Source organism: Synchiropus splendidus, chromosome 14 (assembly GCF_027744825.2).
Source record: "Synchiropus splendidus isolate RoL2022-P1 chromosome 14, RoL_Sspl_1.0, whole genome shotgun sequence".
Classification (NCBI taxonomy): domain Eukaryota; kingdom Metazoa; phylum Chordata; class Actinopteri; order Syngnathiformes; family Callionymidae; genus Synchiropus; species Synchiropus splendidus.
In genome coordinates, this window is record NC_071347.1 from 23,315,652 (window position 1) to 23,336,142 (window position 20,491).

A 20,491-nucleotide genomic window follows, 5' to 3' on the forward strand; every position below is an offset into this window, starting at 1 on the left:
CGGAAGGTTTTCTGGCGTCAAGGGTTTAACAGACACGTTTCTCACCGACCAGATTCACTCACCACCGCTCAGTTTGGCGTCATTCCTCTCAGGCCTCTGAGGCTCCCAGATCACGACCTTCTGGCGTCTGACGGTGTCACGCGAGGATGATTGACAGCCATCAACTGTCCGACGCTTTGGCAGTGTGGGAGGAAACCAGAGTGCGCGGTCAAACTCGCCTCTGGATGGATTCAAACCCACAACCTGCTGAGAGGCTGTGAAGAGGCGAGAAAAGTCGGGTGACGTCACGTGACGAGAAAAAACCCGTCTAAGTGATAAAGAAAAAACAAAACGGAAAGGAAAATGAGTAAATGGCTTTCATTGCCAGCACGAGAACCGCTTCTGTATCGCGACACAAACGCATGTTTTACGCTCAGCCACGCAGTTTCATGATAGTATTGTATAAATGGTGAAACACCGAATAAAAAAAACGAGTAAAACCCGAATTATTTGGCGAAATTAACACTTTTTTTACATCGAAAGAGAAAACCCGAACTGTGTGGTCACGGCTCTCTGCTGCCTCCTGCTGGTGAGATCGCAGTTCACGGGTGAGGAGCGCGGAAGTGGTCGGGGACATGAAAAACATCCATGAACACGCTTGTGTTCGAAGTTGTGATGCCGCTTTTTAAAGTTGAAACGGTTCGCGTGTGACGTCAGACGCAGGTGACGATGACCAAGATCCGCGCGTGTTGGAGGGACGTTCCGTTCTACTTCCGGTTGGAGGGTGGCAGCTGAGAAGCGTGTGAGGAGAAACAAATAACAATAAACAAGATGGTTTAAGAAAACAAAGGTTGCAAGTCAGTCGACTCCTTGTCTTCTAGACAAAATGAAAACGGACCACATTAGTTCAAATATTTCCAGCTATTGAATCACATGACTTTGTCTTGCATCCATCCTCGAGGCCTCATCTGCTGCTCATCGGGTCGCGGGGGCAGCAGAGGGATCCAGAGACGCACCCTAGCCAGTGGGCAGACATAACCTCTCTGACTCATCTGGCTCCCTCCAACACAGCGGCTCTACTCCGAGTCTCTCCCCAGTGACAGGGCCCCTCACCCGCCGCGGTCATCGACGCTACGTTTCATCCGACCAAAAGACGGCGCCACCAGCGGGACAAACGCGAGCGGAGCCTGCCGAGGGGCGGAGCCAGACAGACAGACGCAGACAGGTGCGTATGACGTATTTAATAAAAATAGTTCTGTCAGAATGTCCACAGACATTTTCAACATGTTTCCAGTACATTTGAAGTCATGCTAATAGAAGTAAAACATTTCACATTTTATTATTCTGCTAAAAACTCAAAACATTAATCCATGATTGAAGTTGTGCACGACGCTGACCTCTGACCTTTCCTGAAGAAGCTGCTGACGCCACCAGACCTGCGGGTGTGTGTGTGTGTGTGTGTAGCATTTGTGTTGTTTATGGATGTGCACCAGGTGTGTGTGTGTGTGTGTGTGTGTGTGTGTAGTTTAGCATTTGTGTTGTTTATGGATGTGCACCAGGTGTGTGTGTGTGTGCAGGCTGACGTGTGTTAGTGTCGTCACACAGGTGGAGGTTCCTCCAGCTATAAAAATGTTCTTGATCCTACCAGTGTGTGTAACCGAAGCCTGTGTGTGTGTGTCTGTGTGTGTGTGTGTAACTGAAGTCTGTGTGTGTGTATTAGAAGAGTCCTATTACATGAGGTTGACCTCTGACCTCTGGTGACCCCCACAGTTTGGGACACGTGGCACACATCACGACGTGTGTGTGTGAGCGCTGGGAGGGTCAGTGGTGTGGCGGGTTGTGGGTTCGAGTCCCTCACTCGCTCCAGCTCTCAGCCACACACCCGGGGGTCACCGAGGTCACGGCCGGAGCTGTGACATACTGCAACAGAGGGGCGGGGGTGGGGGGGCAGCGGTGTGTTCCGTCCGGGATGAGCACAACAAAGCGACAAAATAAGAACCAACTAAAAAAGTCTAGATGAACAGAATAATAATAATAATAATAATTATAATTATCTTTAAATAGTCTCACACTTTATTTGATAATACTAAATCAAAACGGAAGATTCCTCCTCAGCCGGCGCCAAACACACCAATCACACGCATGCTGGTTCCTGTCGCCACGACGACCACCCGCTGGACACGCCTCCTCAGTGCTACTCAACCTTGGCCTGCGGACAGAGCCGGGTTCAGACGGGGCCGGGGCCGGGTCCAGGGAGCCGGGACTCACCTCCGCCTGGGCTAGTGCAGAAAGTTGTCCACTCTGGCAAAGGAGCAGGAGCCGGACCGGACCCGGGCCATGAGCTGGACGCACTCGGTGGCCTGGCCCAGAGCCAGCATCAGCGGCGGCTGCTTGGGCAGGTTCTGAGACTCTGCAGGAGAGAAGCGGCTCATTCGGACCTCCAACATGGCGTCATGTCTGCGCGCGCGGCCCTGTCCTCACCCAGGATGGCGCTGTTGAGTGCAGAGCAGAGGGACTCTCTCTGGATGGGGTCTAGCTGCTGACCCACTGGGCAGTTCCACGGGTCCAAGTACGCCAGCAGGCTGAAGGCGTCCTGGAACACAGCACACACCGCCCTCAAGGTCACTGTCGTCGTCCTCATCCTCATCATCACCAGAGGCCTAACTCGCGTGCACGTGCACCTTCAGCATCTTCTCCTGTGTGGTGTTCTTCCCGTATTCGCGACACAGCTGATCATTCAGAGCCTGAAGCTCCCGGCCGAACTGGATCATCCGCTCGGTGGCCGCCTGGTTCCCTCCGCACAGCTGCCGACTTCTCCTGTACGGCTCCTCTTCTGACACACACACACACACACACACACACACACACACACACACACATATAAGCAACTTGAAGATGATGTGTGTGTGTGTGTGTGTGTGTGTGTGTGTGTGTGTGTGTGTGTGTGTGTGTGTGTGTGTGTGTGTGTGTGTGTGCGCGTGCGCGTGCGTGCGTGCGTGCGTGTGTGTGTGTGTGTGTGTGTGTGTGACCCATCAGCTGCGTGGTGGTGAGTTCACAGTGCAGGCGTGGGCTTGTTTATACTGCTTCCTGGGGACCAATTCCTGACAAAACACTATCCTCATGGGGACCTTATGTCTGGCAAAAGGTCCCCACAGGTCCAAACCCCAGTTTAAGGATGGAGACTTCAAAATAACTGGGTCATGATCATTTAGTTTAAGTTTGGTTCAGAGTCCTGTAAAGGTTCAGGTGAGCCATGTGTTTAGGAGGGTTAGGTTCGAGAGGGGGAGCACGTGTGTGTGTGTACACCTGAGACTCTGTTTCCGTTGCTGTTGTCGTCGGGCTGCAGGATCTCCTCGTGCTTGTAGGTTCCATTCATGACTCGAGCTGTCGACCCGTCCACCACGCCGTTACTGTAATGCTCGGCGTCGATCTCCATCTCGCTGTCGCTGCGCACACACACACACACACACACACACACACACACACACACACACACACACACACACACACACACACACACACACACACACACACACACACACACACACACACACACACACACACACACACACACACACACACACAGGTGAACAGACTCTCCGACACGCAGCGTTTCCCGCCACAGCAAATGTGCTGACATCATCATTTCGTCAGACGACACCAAACATGTTGGTCAACGCCGCCGTTTCCCCAGTGGAAAACACGGAGCACATCAGCGAGATGGACCTGATTTGGGGGTTTGGCGTGTTTTAAACAGAACAACAGTGAGAGAAACGTATTTCTGCTGGACACATGAGGAGACGCAGCAGTGAAGACAGTCGCTGCTCCTCATTTACAGCAAGCTCCTTCACTGGCTCTAGTTTGGCTGCTTCTCACTTGGGTTTCTCTGAGGGGCGGAGTCAAAAGATGCGGGCGGAAAACCTGCATTTGAACTGTGGACCGTTTCATTTCAACTGGGTGATTTTTCTAATCAATATAAAGCCGTAATAACTGAAGAGGCGTATCGGTCATACATGCATTTGGAGCCAACAATCCAAACACTGACATCAAAGTTGCATAGTTGGTTCCAGAGGCCCATATTCCAGTCCATGTTTTAGCTGTGGAGCATCAGTCAACTTCTCATGAAAAGACTGACTGAAACGTTCCGACTGAAACCTGGCAAAGTGGTTGTGACTCTCGGTCGACCGAACCACGGCGAGGACAGGCGCTCACCTGGTCTCCTGGTTGCTGTGGGTGCTGTGCTGCTGACTCTTTGTGGAGTCGGGCGAGTTGGACTCGGAGTAGTTGACGGAGGACGGGGAGGAGGAGGTGGAGGAGGAGGTGGAGGAGGAGGCGCTGGGGTACTTGGCGCCGCCGCCGCGGCTCTTGCACTTTTTGGAGGGGGTGACCCCGTTACTGCAGGTGGGGCTGTCGGAGCCTGGGGGGGGAGACACGAGACCTGTCAAATCCTGTGTTGTGGGCATCAACTCTTGACAAATCACTATCCTTGTGAGGACCGTATGACTTTGTGGGGACATTTGGCTGGACGCCACGAGGCCAGGCCTCAGTGTGAGGGTTCAAACTCCAGAATAACTGGGTCTCAGTCTGGTTCAGCTGAGCCATGTGTTCAGGGGAGAGGTCCTCACAAGGACAGGGCGGCACGCGTGCGCGCGCGGTCACCTCCGGAGTGCAGGTGTGTGTTGGCAGCTCCGTGTCGAGGACTGAGACTGGGCGAGCCCGGGTAACTGTCCTGGGACTTCGGGGAGCGGATGGTGAGGCAGCGCACCTCGCTGTCCGTGCCGTTGACCATCTCCAGGAACTGGCGACACCTGCAGGCAGACTGGTGTTAGCGCGCCGGCCCCGCGCGGCCGCGGCGCCCCGACACTCACTTGAGCATGAAGAGCAGGTTGGGGTTGTGCTCCAGCAGGCCCGGGTACAGCTGCTGGGTGGCCTCGATGGCCTCGCCCACTCGACCCGCCAGAACCAACTTCTGTATTCCTGACGGACGGGAACACGGAGGGTGAGCCGAGAACACAACAACAACAACACGGAGTGTGGCGGAGTCAGACAAGAAGTGCCTCAGAGCACCGCAGAGCACGAGCGCCATCTGTCGGCCACCGGGGGTAAAGACAAGTCAGAGAGACTGGTGTGTGGGGGTCGGCCGGGGAGGAGAGGTGAGGCACGGATTCACTTGTTCCCTCCCACAGAACCAGGACCACCACTTGCCAGTGTGTGTGTGTGTGTGTGTGTGTGTGTGTGTGTGAGCCTGGTTTAGCTACACTAGTGAGGACACTTGGGTGAGTCCTCCTGAGGTTTGGAGGACGAAGACTCTAAATAACTGGGTGGTTATAACTGGGTCCAGTCTGGGTCAGAGTCCTGGTTCAGGTGAGCCATGTGTTGAGGCTGGGGAAAGGATGATGGCCAGGAGAGGTCCTCAGAAGGACAGAAAGTAGGAACGGGCGATAACTTAATCCCCATGAGGCTTCACTGATGGAGGACACACTCTCACAGGCAGCGCTAATGCTACGAGCCGCCATCAGTTAGGGACCATCAACAAATTCTAAAGCCTCAAAGTCTTGAGTGACATCTTCAATAAGGCCATGGAAAACAAGCATTTTAGGAGAGAGAATTGTGACAAGGTTTTTCATCACACAAGACCAAGGACTGACAGTTTGGATCATGATCTAGACTCTGACTCCATGATCATTTCTTCGCCTGATGGTTTCTCATGTTTCTTCAGCAGCATCTAGGAACTGTGTCCAGACTGCTCCATAGTTCAAGTCAACTGTTCAGAGACATGAGACACAGCAGACAGACAGACAGACGGCTCCATTGAAGCCCTAAATAAAGCTGGCAGAGCAGCCTGTCAGACACCAGCGGCTTCTACCAGAGACCTGAAACACTGAGTTGCTCACTGGTCTATTGAGACGTCAACAGACCATGATGCTGGAGACAAACTCCACTCCTGAGTTCCATCATCAGACAGTGTCAAGAGAGACTCTAGTGTCCAACACATGGATAGAACCAACATGTGTTTATCATGAGAATAACAGCCCAAATGACATCATTTATCATGATATTTTTTTGTCCATATGGCCCAGCCCTAACAGAGAGACTGGCGTGTGTGCGTGCGTGTTGACTCACTCTGCCGGTTCTTTATCGACGCCGGGTCCTCCTGTATCGTGGTCTCTGTGGCCCTGGCGAAGGCGGTCGCCGTGGCGCAGTAGCCATGATGCACCAGGTAGCTGGACACCATGCTGCGAAAGCAGAGAGGAATCTCAGCACTGACGTGTGGCATCTCATCTGCAACGTGACTGCGGCGCCACCCACTTCTGCAGGACGGCCTGCCACTCGCCCAGCCTCTCGCCGATGGGGAAGCGAGTGATCATGCCGTGGATCTTGGCCCGCCACTCACTCATGTAGTCCTCGATGTCGAAGACGAACGGCTGCTGGCCGAAGTTGGCGTCCACGATCTCGCCCGGCGTTTGGAGCCCCACGGTGGGGTACAGGTTGGGCTGGGGGGGGCAGACGAACGGCGGGGTTAGACACCAGTCACATGACTCGCACAGCCACATGGCCCCACCGCAGCAGGTTGGCTGCGTCTACGTCACCAACTCCACAGCTGTCGTGAAACCAGCCTAAATCAGTAGATTCCGAATCACCTCAAAATGCTTCTTCATGACATAAATAAAGACAAAAACCACGGTCAATTTCACTGTAATTTCAGTTTGTTTTGACAATGCATTTTCAGACAGCTTTGAAAAGCTGTTATATTGTCCTTCTGCGCTCCATTAGGTTTATATTTTCGGCCGTAGAGACGCAGTTTGAAAGCCAAAACATGCGGCCTGACCGGGAATGACCTGCTAGTACTTTTCTCGGACCTAGGTGCCAGAATTCCTGAGGTATTCCAGGTTTTGTGACCAATTTATCCCATTGAAAATGAACGGGAAGAGGATTCACCACTACAGAAATTTGCCACAACTTCCACGGCTCGTAGCTGCCCCAAACTTTGGCCTAGAAACTCAGCAAGAAGCTCAAAACGCAGTCACACTCGTCCTCTGTCGCCATTAAAAAAAAAAGAACAGAGCCAAGTCGTATCGTTTGCCCACAAAACGGCTGCAAACAACCCGAGATTTGGCAAAAATGGAAAAGTTAGAGTGAGCAATCAAAAGCTGGTTCGAGTGGAGCAGAGGAGGGAAAAAAAGTGGGTTTTGCGTTTCTAAACTGCGATTGTGGGGGCGCAGAAACATGAAAATCGCCCGTTTTACAGTCAAACTCTCTCGTAAAATGCGCTCAGAACTGCTGTAGCACTTTCAGAATTTACGTGAGCTTCAAAAATGTGCGGCAACCACAACATTCGGCTCCATTGAGAATGCATTGGAGCTCACTGGCTGCTGCTCGGAAAAAGTCACTCATTTTCAACTGGCCATCCCAGCCAAACCGTCGACGGTAGACACATGACAGTCGCCTCAGTTGGAGACGAAAGCCTCAGGATTCTTACGGTGTGCCATTTGTTTGTTTATCTGCTACTGTGTCCGAGATACTGCCGTTTGTTCGGGGAGTAGGTAACTTGCTCTGAAAAGCACACGATTCAGCAGTTTTGCTGTGTGTGAGAAGGAAGGGCAGCGTTGCCGTGGCGATGGAGCTGCAGAGTAGAGGACAGGTCACAGCCTGCTCAAACTGCAGCAGCAGACACCGGGGCACATCTTTTGAGCTAGAGACGTCAGGGCTGGTGGAGAGCTCGGCGTCGCACCTCACTCCACTCCAGAGCCTTTTAGGGGAGTTTCCACGGAGGAAATTGGTTCAACTGTGGCGAAGACTTTGCTCGGCGATACGGCGGTTCGGAGGCTCATTCAGCGCGTGTGCGGTACGACTCCTGGTCCTCCTGCTGTTTCTCATATGGCAGTGGTTCTGTGAGGACCATGCTGGGAGGAAACGCATCAGACAACAGTGAAGGCCATTACAGGGCCAAGCACCAATGACCAAGAAAGGTTAGTTACCTGAATGTAACTTCAGTTCTATGTACACATGTGAAGCCAAGTAACAGTTCAGGGCGTTTCTTCTGCGGCTCAGTTCAATGGTGAGCAGCAGGAGAAAGGTGTTTATAATGTGGGCGGAGCCAGCCTGGGCAGGAGGATCACATCATGGATACAGGAGCAATAGACGTAGTACACACAGGTCATTTGTGTCATGAGGAGTTGTGTACTGCAGTAGAGGAAGCAGTACTAGGTGTCGCAGCATTAGTCGCAGAACTGAGGTGATGATGGCAGGTGATAGCAGTATTTGGCGCATCCTCTGGGTGCTGCACTCATCGCAGCACACTTCCACACATGACACAGCTGCAGATAGGAACTCACCGGGAGGTCAGTGAAGGCCACACCTGCGGGACGAGAGCAGACGTTTGAGGTTAGAAGCGCCGGCCTGGTCTCGCCCGCCCACGTGGACCTCACCCACCTAAGCTGATGCCGTTCTTGGTGTAGAAGCAGGTGTTGTTGATGAGGTTGACGCAGCAGCCAATCACGTCGCCGGTGGTGAACGTGGGCCCGTACGGCTGCCCGGTACCAGAGGAGCAGAAGGAGTGACCGTCGTCGCCGTGGTAACCGTAGGAGTGCTTGTCCCAGCCTGGAACACAGCGTCAGACGCTCACACCACTGTCCCGAAGCACATTCCATGATAAAACATCAAACATTCCCACAACATAAGAGCACTTTCTGATATTCAACTAATTTTTTAAATCCTGAAAAATACTAAATAAAGATTAAAGACAAGAAAGACAATAAAGAGTATTGAACAAATGTGCTGAATGTTCAGTTTCACCAGTGAAAGTGTATTTCCAGTTGTGTTACCATGCTCAGTTATTCACATATTTCGGATCATTTCAGTGAACAGTAGTTTCAACATGACTATTTGAAATGAAGAGTAATAAATGTCAACAAAGCTTCAGTCCCTTGAAATCACACAATATTCATTCAATGACCGCGCCTTTCCGGTTCATTCATTTAGGATTAAGCAGCATTAATCCCACAGATGACATGTTTAATAAACTGTTACGCTGTTTTTGCTTCAATATTCTAGAGGGATATTTGACATTCACGTCCTTGCACTGTTTTAATTAATGTCCCAAAGGTTCAAGTTTATTCTGCTTCCATCCAACGTGGATGAATGGTAACGAGAGCACAGTTATTATTTGACATAATCCACTCAGATTATTCCAGCAGATGGTCACTGGCCGCAGCAGCACAGCACATGAGCGACATGAGCTCCTCTCAGTTCACAGCACAGCAGTCTTGTAAGGCAGCGTTTTCCACCCGGGGAGCTGAGACTGTCAGGTGCGTTGTGGGACAATGATCCAGTTTCACCTCATGTGTCCGGAGATAGAGGCGGGTCATGTGACGCCATGAAGTCCTGACAGTGAGAAGGTGTTGAGGAGCAACCAAGGTGAGGAGATGATCCCATGGATTGGCTGCCATTCTTTCTCTCCACTCTACTGTAGAGCTCCAGTGTGTTGATGCGCTGATCCCTCCCTCAGTCAAAGCAGCGCTGCTGTGGTGCGCCGCGCTCCTCTACCCACACACTCACAGCCAAGAAGCCGCTCACATGCTTCAACAACTTCTAGCTGTTTTTAAAGCTGATGCGCCTCTAACTGGACCTCACACCTTCACCACAGAACCATGGAGGGAGGGAGGGAGGGAGGGATCCTTGTGGGAGCTGCCACCAGGCCAAAGACTGTCTGCAGCGCAGAGCTAACAGAGCTAATGGCTAACAGTCAACGGCTAACGTTATGTCTCACTTTAAAACTTTATTGATACTCATTAACTGTCAATGTTTGCTTTGTGGTTTAAAAGCTGGCGAAAATTCATTGAGGTCTCTGCCGCAGGTGTGGAGAGGAGAGGTCACGAGCCAGGTCAGAGTTACAGGTGTTGAATCACCCTGCGCCCAGCTTCAGCACCTCAGAGGTCACACAAGGCCGTGAATCAGGCCTCGTGCTGTGTGATGTCATCAGTGATGAGGGCGAGTGCCTTTACCAGCTCACAGAACACAGCAGACGCTGGTGTCTGACGCCGCCGTCATGTGACCTCACCTCACTGAGAGGTCGTGTCTTCAACAGCAGCGTGTCAGGGGAATGTCAGGGGCTGCTGCTGGCCAGAGGCTGAGGCTGGCACCGCTGCCGAGGCTCCCATGTGTTTGTGTGAAGCGCTTATCAATAAAGTTGCAGGGGAGAGCGGTCAAAGGGTTCAATGGATCAGTTGTGTCAATTCTCCTTCTGCGGCCGTCAGTGTCTCTGCTCACTCACGGCTCGAAGGCCGCTGCCAGACAGCAAAGCAGAGTTGGTGAAAGTAGGTCGGCTGCATGAGTGTGTGTGAGTGTGTGTGAGAGTGTGTGTGTGTGTGTGTGTCCCGGTCCCAGAGGTGAGGTGACACGCCGTGACCCAGTGTGCACCCGCTTCAAGTATGGGGCAGCGTCACTGGAGGCTCTGCATTAGCTGCTATACATTGGAATGTTTACTGTGCCTGTGAGTGTGTTCATGTGTGTGCGTGTGTGTGTGTGTGTGCTGCGGGGTATTAGATTAATCTGCTGACAGGGATATTGCCTGTAAAGCTCAGCTCACTGCAGCAACATGCTAATGAAATGGGCAGGCGTCCACACAAGGATGAGACTCAGAGGTCAGCAGTAGAGAACCTCGCTCTATTATGGAACACACACACGCCTGAATGTTTACACACATACCAGCACACACTCACATCTGTCTCTCTATGCTTGTGGGGACCTCTCCTGGCCATCGCCCTTTCCCCAGCCTCTCCCCCTAAACCTAACCATCCAAAACACAGGGCTCACCTGAACCAGGACCCAGTTAGAGTCACCCAGTTATTTGGAAGTCTTCATCCTCAAATTGAGGCTTATCCTTGTGGGGTCCAGCCAAAAGTTCCCACAATGTCATGCGGTCCTCATAAGGTCCCACAAAGTAGGATAAACAAGCCCACACACACACACACATGTTTCACACACAAAGCTCAGACAGAAAGCATCAATTTTACAGGTACACTTGAGGATTGGCAGGTCACATGACTGGCAGGTCACATGCTACTCACCAGGAAGTCTGTTCATGTTGACTCCTTGCGCAGACAAGCCGATGCCCATGTACCTGTGGACCAGAACCAGATTTGAACAGACGCAGCCACGAGGTACGTCCAACTCAACACTGCGTTCATGCATGGGAACAGTGGGCGGAGCCTGTCAGACGTGTTGCAGGTGCTGGACAGCCCACGACAACACACCCGCGGGCCTCGTGCGCAGAAACAGGAGACAGCACTCACCCGTCTCGACCTTTGCTGACAATCTTGACCTCAAAGTAGTAGATCCCGCAGGCGGCTGGTATCGGGTGCGTGGCTCGTACCGACGCTGCATCTTTGTGGTTCTTGCCGTGACCTGTGAGGACAAAGTAGCGACGTCACTGCACGCAAACTCACTCGCTGACAGACACCCGACATCCTGTCACCAGCTGGGCTCCAGCACCCGCCGATGTTGGTCAGAGGGACAACACAATACAACAGTCACAGAGAGGATGATCACACACCAGAACTCACAGTCCATCAACCAGGAACAATCGGGAGAAACCTCCTTAATATGTAGCCACTAGCTGTGGCGTCACTGGAGCAGCTGAAGTCGAGTGAAAACTAATTTTGTGACGGGCTATTGAGTGCTATAAAAAGACATGCTAGTTCAGCCCCACAATTGATGCTACTCTTCTTCTCCATCCTGGCTTGGGAACACCCCAGGTTCCCTCAGATGCAACGTTCAACGTCAGGCGCTTAGCTAGCTCTCGCTAAAAGCCTGTTCAATGTTGAATTCTACCAAAGGTGGTGAGCACAGTTCAGAGGTTAGTGATGACGTGTCACATGTGAAGGTCTGTGATGAGTCGCACACAAAACACATGGCTCACCTGAAACAGGTCTCAGGACCAAACTGGAACCCAGTTAGAGTCACCCAGTTATTTTGAAGTTTTCAGCCTCAGATTGAGGCTTAACCTCGTGGGGTCCAGCCAAACGTCCCCACAAAGTCATAAGGTCCATACAAGGACAGTGTTTTGTCCAGAATTGGTCCCCACAAAGGAGTCTAAACAAGCAGACACAGACAACCCCCTGCTACGGACCAATCCGAGTGAAGTCCAGTCATCTGCGAGTGTCTGTCTTTCTTCTGCTGATGCACTCAGCTGTGCATCCTCGTCTCACATCATGACTCTTGTACACACACGTTTACACAACCCGTGCTGTGTGTGTGTGTGTGTTTTATCGTGTGGGAGAAACAACATGTCCTGAGGGTCATGAAGGGTCGCACCCCTGAGTCACAAACAACACGAGGAATCAGACAAAAGAGACGAGGAAACGTGCGACTCAGAGGGGCAGAGGACTCTGAGGCGACACATCCGAGGGAACAATGACATGGGTGTTACGAGCACGGGTTTTCAGTGAGTCGGTGCCTCCAGGAATCCACATCACTGACAGTAAAGGCCGGCTGGAGAGAGGTCAAACAGCATCGCAGGTTCAGGTCTGCCCCTTGTCATCGTGGCTGCACCAGGACTCATGCCAGCGAGATGTTTGGGCCCAATATGAACGGCAAGTGTGATGACTATAATTCAACCAGCTGCAATCCTTCAGTTTCAAACTTATTTTCCAACCCGTGGTTCACCTCATCTAATCTGGAAACATTTTGAAACAACTGAAAGTAATCTTCTGCAACTAGTCCGCCCTCAGAGTCACATGTGTACAGCTGAAGTGCTTCACCAAACAAAGGCCATTTTCAACAGTTTGGACACAGAGAATTGGGCTTTGGTTCCACTGGGGTTGTGAAGATGAGTGTGCCGCAGCATGGAGTGAACATGGAAGCGCTCACTCCTACACCTGACCATCACCAAGGTGACCAGACTCCAGCAGTCGTGAAACAAACGCAGCAAAACTAAAGTCAGATCCGCCTCTTGAGGGGCCGCACACATCACGACCCCACACAGGAAGTGGACCGTCGATGGTTGTGCGTAGTGTCACTGATAATCTCACCACTGGGAATCCGGCGAGATTATGCGTGACAAAAAGAGGCGGAGCTATCACAACAACAAAGTGCACCAAAGAAACAAGGGCCCGGACATATGAAGGGCCTCAACATGGACATCTCCCAGTCCAAGGTCGTGGGAGGTCACCTGTCTCTGCTCCTCAGCAGCTGCTCAGCTCGGACCATGTGACCACCTGCTCCGACAGGCCACGCTCTGACCGCCGCCCCCTCACTGGTGGCCAGCGGGCCGCAGCAGGTGAGGGCAGCTGCAGATTGGAGCCAGATTTACTTCTAACATATAAGAACTAGTGTTTTTAATGCCATCAATTCAGTCCATTTGAAAGCATCCTCCTTTGCCTCCTTGTTTCTCTGACAGATGGCTTGTTCCACGTCACAGTTCAGGATCGAGCAGCTCTTGACACACATGAAGATTTTCGGTTGTACATATTGAACTCCCACATTTCACATTCACGACGGTCGGCCCTGACCGTATTCAGAGGCGAACAAATTCCCACCGAACACAGCCAGACACGAGGATAATCTTTCAACAGTCAGGATCATCGGGGTTTCACCATCCTTGGTCGGTTTACAGGCTACAGCTTGATCTGAACAATGTGACTGACATGGAGGAAACAGGAGTTTCAACCTAAAAAAACAACTCATCATGTTTATAGATCTTATTTTAACAACTACTTTCACTGGCAAAATCTGGCAATACACGTCTTGAATGAAGCTGTAGCACAACAACGAAGCACTACCCACTGAGACGGGCCGGTGGCCTCCTGCTGGGCCTCCTGCTTGGTACATCATGGTCGGCCAGTAATGGCAGCTCACACCAAACTTTATTTCAACATTGCCAATGACGAAACAAAGGTCTGGGAGTTGTAATGTTTCACATGTTTATGTGGATCTTAATGTGAAGTGAAAGAAGTAGACAGGTCACCATCAGAATGATGAACATGAATCATCAGCATGTCATGCGCGTCGGTGTGGCGTTTGGGACGCGTCCCCAGCCGCAGCACCGTGTAGTTGCTCTGAAAGATCCCGACACGTCTTCTCACTTTCCCATCAGCAACAACGCTAACAGAACGCTGGACTGATTGTCCTCTAAAAATATCCAGCCAAGTCACCGAGGACGAGTCAACTGGAGGTAAATTAGTCATCATCTTCTATTTCCAGTCCCCGTGGATGGAACCGTGGCCCAGTGAGGGTTATATTTATTCTCCTGCCTGGGATGAATGTGTGTTTTTGTCAGACCGTGGTTCCAGCAACATTCATGACGCTCTATTTTTAGCCGCTTTTGTGAAATCCAGTCCCCAGCCGGCCAACAGGTCCCTTTACAACCGCACAGATGGATCCTGCAGCAGGTTCTTGTCATGTCCGGGCTCTTTTCTAGAAGGCCCTTTGAAAGCCGTGACGCTGGGAGAACCAAGTGGAGCGCCAATGAAAGGGACCCATCTGTGGTCTGCGATCTGAAAGTCTGAAAGGGTCAGAAGAGTCCAAACTATTTTTTTATTTTTGTTTCTCAAGAGTGAAGAGTGCCCCACCAACTTGGGGTGAGGGGTGAGGGACACCCAGGGTCTTACTGAGGGTGAACTTCGTCCATTGTTCTGGGTACGATCGAGTGACAACATGCATGGAGCCAGATCAGAACCGAGTTAGAGACCACTTGTCCAAGCAGACCTGTTGTGTTGGCGGAGCCCTGCATGCCACGGACTGGAGTTACTGCACGAGCGGATCAGGACTATCAGAAGCAGATCAGAGCTAACGACGACGACTGAATCACAGGCGGTTACTTAGTGACGTCCAGGAGCACTGTAGGGGTGTGATGAACCCCTTCTGAGCCACGTTCTACCAACCTGACGTTTATTCCAGTAAGCACCTTCTAGAAAACGCTGAATGACAAGTTCTTTTATTGAGAGTGGAGATTATAGAATTCCGGGAAGATGAACCAGATTAATCAGTGATACATTGTCAAGTTTCAGTCCTCACCGTCAGCGGCACCAACAGCTCACCAGAAGAAAGGCCATCCAGTCACGGGTGTCACGAGCCTCTGACCCGCCGACTGCTCAGCTTGTGTACTGCAAGTTGAAAAGCTGTGTTTCAGTCTGGATCAAGTGACACTCTCTGCAGAGGTCAGGGGGTTCATGTGGTCTCATCCCACGCTGCCGACAAGAAACTCAGCAACAACCCGCGGTTCTCCACCTCAACGTCCCTGCCGTGATTAGAATCATCAACATCAGGTGACACAGAACCACCTGAGAGCTGGGCCAGGACCCCGCTGCACTGCTAGCATGCTAGCTCCGATGCAAAAGAGCATGAGTCCAGTTGACTGCCTTTAGTGGAGAATTGTGTTCATCATGGCGACGGCTGAAACGAATGAGTCACTCTCCCAGAAGAGGTTCGTCTATAGCGCCCCCAGCTGGCCAGAGTGGGTACTGGAAAAGGCAGAACTGTGAAGCGGAACAGCGGGGGGCAAAAGGCACTGAGGCGTTTGCTCACCACAAGAAGTCTGAAGTTGTAGCATGAGAACATCAACGCAGCTTGGAACCACCACAGACAAGCCATGGAGACTTGCTCGCTAATTTTATCAGCCCTTGTGAAGCTAAACCTGCAGTCAGGAGACCAAGAAAGGAGCAAAGTTCACGTTACCGCCACAGACCCTGACTCAGCACATCCATCCGTCAGAACATATATAGCGAGCACATGAGTGACGCGCCGCGGTTATTCACTCTCACTCGTCATCCTGGGGGCCGCTGGACAACCCAGCTGGGGCGGCCACAGGGGCCCAGACCATTGTGCTGTTTGAGATTTGTGATGCTGACCGAGGAAGTGAGTCACACCTGAAATCCGAGCGGCAGAGCAAACATTTGCAGGGGATGTTCTTTATTTGCTGTTGAATATAAGAACGTGACGACATGAAGAGGCATTGAAGAGAATGTTACAGTCACGCCCTGAAACTCAATCAGCAGAGTTCCTCTCACCGTTCATTCAGACGGGCCTGACCTGGGCCTGGAACTGTGGAGTCCCCGATACATCGAGACACATCTCTAGGACACCAGAATTCCTCCACAATTCACACCAAAATGTCCACCATAAGTGACCTGACACATCCATCGACTACCGTGTATCTGAGGTCAGGTCGCAGGGGCAGCATCTGGAACACAGAGACCCAGACATTCCTCTCACCAGAAACCTCCTCACATTAATCCACCACCAGAGTCCCAGCGTGTTCCACCAGATGTCACCGGTAAACCACCACACCCCTGGAATGCAGGACATCCAGGTAATATCCCAGTACCCACCACAAACCCCGCCCCTCCCCCCACCACCTGTGTCCCCACCAGTCCAACCACAGGCTCCCAAAAGACTCCAAGCGTTTCACGATCACTGTCCACATAAGCTGAACAAACCATGACCAGAGTGAATGAATGTGGTAGGATGCCACCAAGGCCGCCACCACAATGTTCCTCTGGAGCTCCACCACGTCCCATTCGGGTCATTCAGTATGAGAAACAGCAGGACCAGGGTAAACCAATGGGACCCGTCGCTCCTCCACCAGTGAAGGTCAGAGGGATAGATCAGGACCTTCTCATAGGTTCAACCGTTTCTACTTTATCTGAGCATGCGAGTCTCTTCGGCTGCTTCCTCGGCTGCGTCGATACATCGCTGAAGGTGAGAGTGAAGCGTTTTGACATTGGTTCCGCAGCATTTATCACCTGCTGAACCGACTTCTAAATGTGGGACATGCTTGTACTCTTTCGACTAAATGACTTGCCGGAGGATTAAATATTCAATCAGGAGGAAGGACAGTTTGAACTTGAACTTCAAATATTAACAGTGTGAGCTCAGACAGGAGAGAGCAGCCGGGCCTCGCAGGACTGAGCTGAGCCCTGGATGCACTCGTGCGGGAGCAGAGGAGACCAAAACCTGGACCCCAAAATGAGGGTCCACGTGGTTGTGTGAGTAAACTGCTACTACCCTGCAGACAGCATCCACGGAGCACAGAGCGAGCAGCGGTAACAGCTTCCTCATGCTAACAGCTACATCCTGTACACATGCTTACAGTGTACAAATATATAACTCCAATGGCTGTTGACTTTGTCTGACACTGTGCTGTTTACCAACTTCCTGCCTCCCAGTGATGCGTTGACGGCCTACACTACCCCGCCATGCCACCAGGGGTCCAACACGAAGTGCCACAGAGCCAACAGTGGAACACATCGAAAACTGCACCTTGAATGCAGCAGACTCATGTAGCAGCAAACAGCCTTGTTTTATTTGATTCCTCAAGAGACAGTAACAAAGAATTGGGGTCAAACAACTCAGGTACAGGGTTACTATTAAGTAGCTCCAGAGAATCAGTCGCACCAGGCAAAGCACATCATGAAGAAGAAATGTATCCAAGTTGTCATTTGTACAGTACACATCACTCCCGACGTGTCGTGGAATATAGTCAATGGAGAAGCCGACTGAGAAACACAGAAGCAAAAGGAGGACTCTTCAGGCTGTACACGGGAACTCTGGTTGTGTTCTTGTCATTTGGTTTTCATGACGGCACTCTCAGGATTTCTTCTCCCATTACAAACACCACCATATTTGAGCCCATTTCTGTGGTACGAGTCATTCTTCCTGACCGTTGTGACGCTTAATGACGTGACCACGCAATGAAGCACTACCTCCATCTGCTGTGTGATAGAATCAAGACTATCAGCTTCTTGCATGTAACGTTTGCCCCTTGGTCACCGGAAACCCGCAGCCGTTTGAGGGCCTTTAAATAGCTAGTGACATGTTATTACATGTGTAACAAAAGGAGCACCACCGCAGGACTTGCCTAACCCGAACCGCCTCCTCGCCGCCACAGAAGTGGCGCAAAAGTAACAGTCCACTTTCCCAACATCAGTATATAGTGAGGCGGTGTTGGTTTGTCTGAGTGAATGTGCCATAGTTTCAGGGGAACCACTCAAGTACTAGCAACGGTCAGCTAGTTAGCACTCACCACTGTTAGCCAGGCTAGGCTAATGGACCAGGACCGAGCACCACATGGCCCACCTTAGATCGCCATCCCCATGAGACTAGGACGGGGGTCACGCCTCCCACTGACAAGCCAGTCCAGTGCAGGAGCAGGCTAAATATTAGAAGAACAAGGAACCGGTTTCTCTCGTCCAGACACCGGCCACCAACGCCCCGGAGGAGGTGGACTGATGCTTGGCTGTCTGGTTTTTGTTTATGCCCCCCCCTACATCCAAAGTATCTCCAGTAAAATGGAAGAGAGAAAACACTTGAGTGTCATGTGAAGGAATCTCATACTCAGCATTCCATCAGCTCCCTGCAGACAACCACGGTCCCAGAGTTGACGGGTCGGCGATCTGCATCCCTGCTGCTCCAGTTCACGCTCAGACGTGAACCAGCCCCGCGAGTGAAGGTCACAGGCCGATGAGGCAAACAGAACCACATCAACTGCAGAGAGCAGTGATGCAATCCTCAGTCACCCAGCGACCCAGAGCCACTGTCAGGGTGCACCAACTGAACCCAGACCCCCCTCGACCCGCCGTCATCTCTTCAAGCCTGAAATGTTCCGTGTTTCTGTTAAAGGCCTGGCTCAGACATCTGCCTTCCACGGATGAGTGACTTATTGATTCCAACACAGCGACTGCTGCTGCTGTTGTTGTCAGAAAGCTCCGGTCTGGGGATTCACTTTTTCAAGATGGGAGCAGATTTGGCCTAAAAGAGTGCGCAGGCCTTCTTGTTGACAGCAGCTGTCGAGGCTGTGAAGGCGAGTGTGGTGTTCAGGACTCGCTCGAACACATCTCACTGGAGGGGATTGTTTTTCTGTGGACCGAAAAAGCATTTCCACAACAACCACGGTGCGGCCAAACGAACCCGGCGGCCCCTCTCCCTGCCCGCCGTCGTCGAAGCGCAACTGGACTGCGTGAACAAGTTTGACTCGCATCCATCTTGTGGACAGTTTTCAGCACAATAACAAGTCACAAGGGAGAGCTAGCGCGGCTAAGCTAGTTAGCCCAGCAGCTAAGGGCTGGAAGAGCGGATAGCTGTTGAATAAGCACAGCGCGTGAGGCAACACCGCGAACTCGGGACGTGTCGTCCACCGATACACCTGGAACACGAGTGTCAGCGAGGCTGTCACGGCAGCACTGCAGCGCAAATAAACAACAAGCGGGCTGCTCTTGAGGTGTAGCACTGGAGGAGACCGAGCCAAGCTGTGGGTTTAGACCGGGAACAGAACTGGGAGGCAGATGTCGCTCGATGACCGCACTGTCACTGTAAAAGCCCATCATACGCTCCCGATCATAATGGATACGCGGGACACATCGGCAAGGTTACGGGACAGGCAGGCAGGCAGCTCGAACTAGATCCAGGCAGGACACAGCGCTGACATAACGCGACCAGTCTCCGCAGAACCATCGCCACTCAGCCTGCGCACTGACCTTTGTAGTGGACCCTCAGATTGTTCTGTGACAGCCCGATGTAGCTGTACTTATCCTTGGGGCTCCAGGACCGAGGCAGAGGGCTCTCGTCCTCGTTCACAGCCGGGTACAGTCGCTTCAGCCTTTCGTTCAGCTCGTGCTCCTGGAAGTTGAAAGCGTGGTCCCCGGTCGGCACGATCCCCACTCCAAGATCCGCCATTTCCCCGCGCTCCTGGGCCTCTGGTTTGAGTCCTGGTGTTGGGTTCTCTCCAGGCAGAGCCACCGTGTCACTCCTCTGGAGCAGCAGGCTGCAAGTGAGTGTGAAAATAGCAGCGGTGTGACACAACCGGATAAGGCTGGATTGCGATTATTCTTTCCGGCAAACTAGGCATTATTTAGCGCACGAATCCCTCCGTTACTATTATTTCCTTTCACCATCTTTGATTGCTCCCCAACACCTTTGATTCTTCTCTCCGCCTTTGATTCTTCTACAACACATTTGATGCCAGTTCATCGCCTTTCATGCGTCGCTGAGCAGTGCATTGTGGGGGTTGTAGTCCAACCCTCATCTCGATACATGACGTCGGTGCAGCAGTGGACTACAATAATTCGCAGCGTAATGTCCTTGGTGGGCGTCGTTTTTAAATCGTTTCACCAGTTTAAAATGTATTTTTAATTTTGCACATGACACGGGATAAATCCCAGTAATTGCGAGAAAATCTAACTACAGTCACGTTGCAGCGAACTGAATTAAGTGGCTACTACTCACGTTTGAGAGTTAAATCGGACAACTTTTATCGATATACGATTTCGATTAAATCCTAATAATTTAGGAACACTGCTGCTGCACTTTGTCTCATTGTATTATATTAATAAACCGATCATGTGGTAATTGCACGCTTTGGTTACTAAGGAGTTCTTAAAATCATTATTATAAGAGCCTCAAACGACATTGATTTTGCATCTCAAGCACATGTATTTTCATGTGCAAAAAAAGTTTTTAAAATCACAATTCTAGTCAGGCGCGCCTCGGTCACCTATGAAGAGTCACGTGACTGCAG

At 51.6% G+C, this 20,491-nt stretch overlaps 1 protein-coding gene across 1 annotated transcript; it reads right to left on the reverse strand.

The window, feature by feature from the left end:
* Positions 1-524: 524 nt before the first annotated feature.
* ranbp10 (RAN binding protein 10) lies at positions 525-19,954 on the reverse strand. The gene is made up of 15 exons (XM_053884922.1): positions 19,452-19,954; positions 11,274-11,385; positions 11,049-11,101; positions 8,413-8,580; positions 8,316-8,338; positions 6,289-6,473; positions 6,103-6,215; positions 4,848-4,956; positions 4,639-4,787; positions 4,192-4,396; positions 3,286-3,425; positions 2,661-2,812; positions 2,461-2,572; positions 2,248-2,389; positions 525-2,188 (listed from the first exon to the last, which is right to left on the reverse strand). The coding sequence occupies exons 1-14, from the start codon at positions 19,648-19,650 to the stop codon at positions 2,259-2,261; spliced, it is 1,851 nt and encodes a 616-aa protein (XP_053740897.1). The 5' UTR covers positions 19,651-19,954; the 3' UTR covers positions 525-2,188; positions 2,248-2,258.
* Positions 19,955-20,491: the final 537 nt, after the last annotated feature.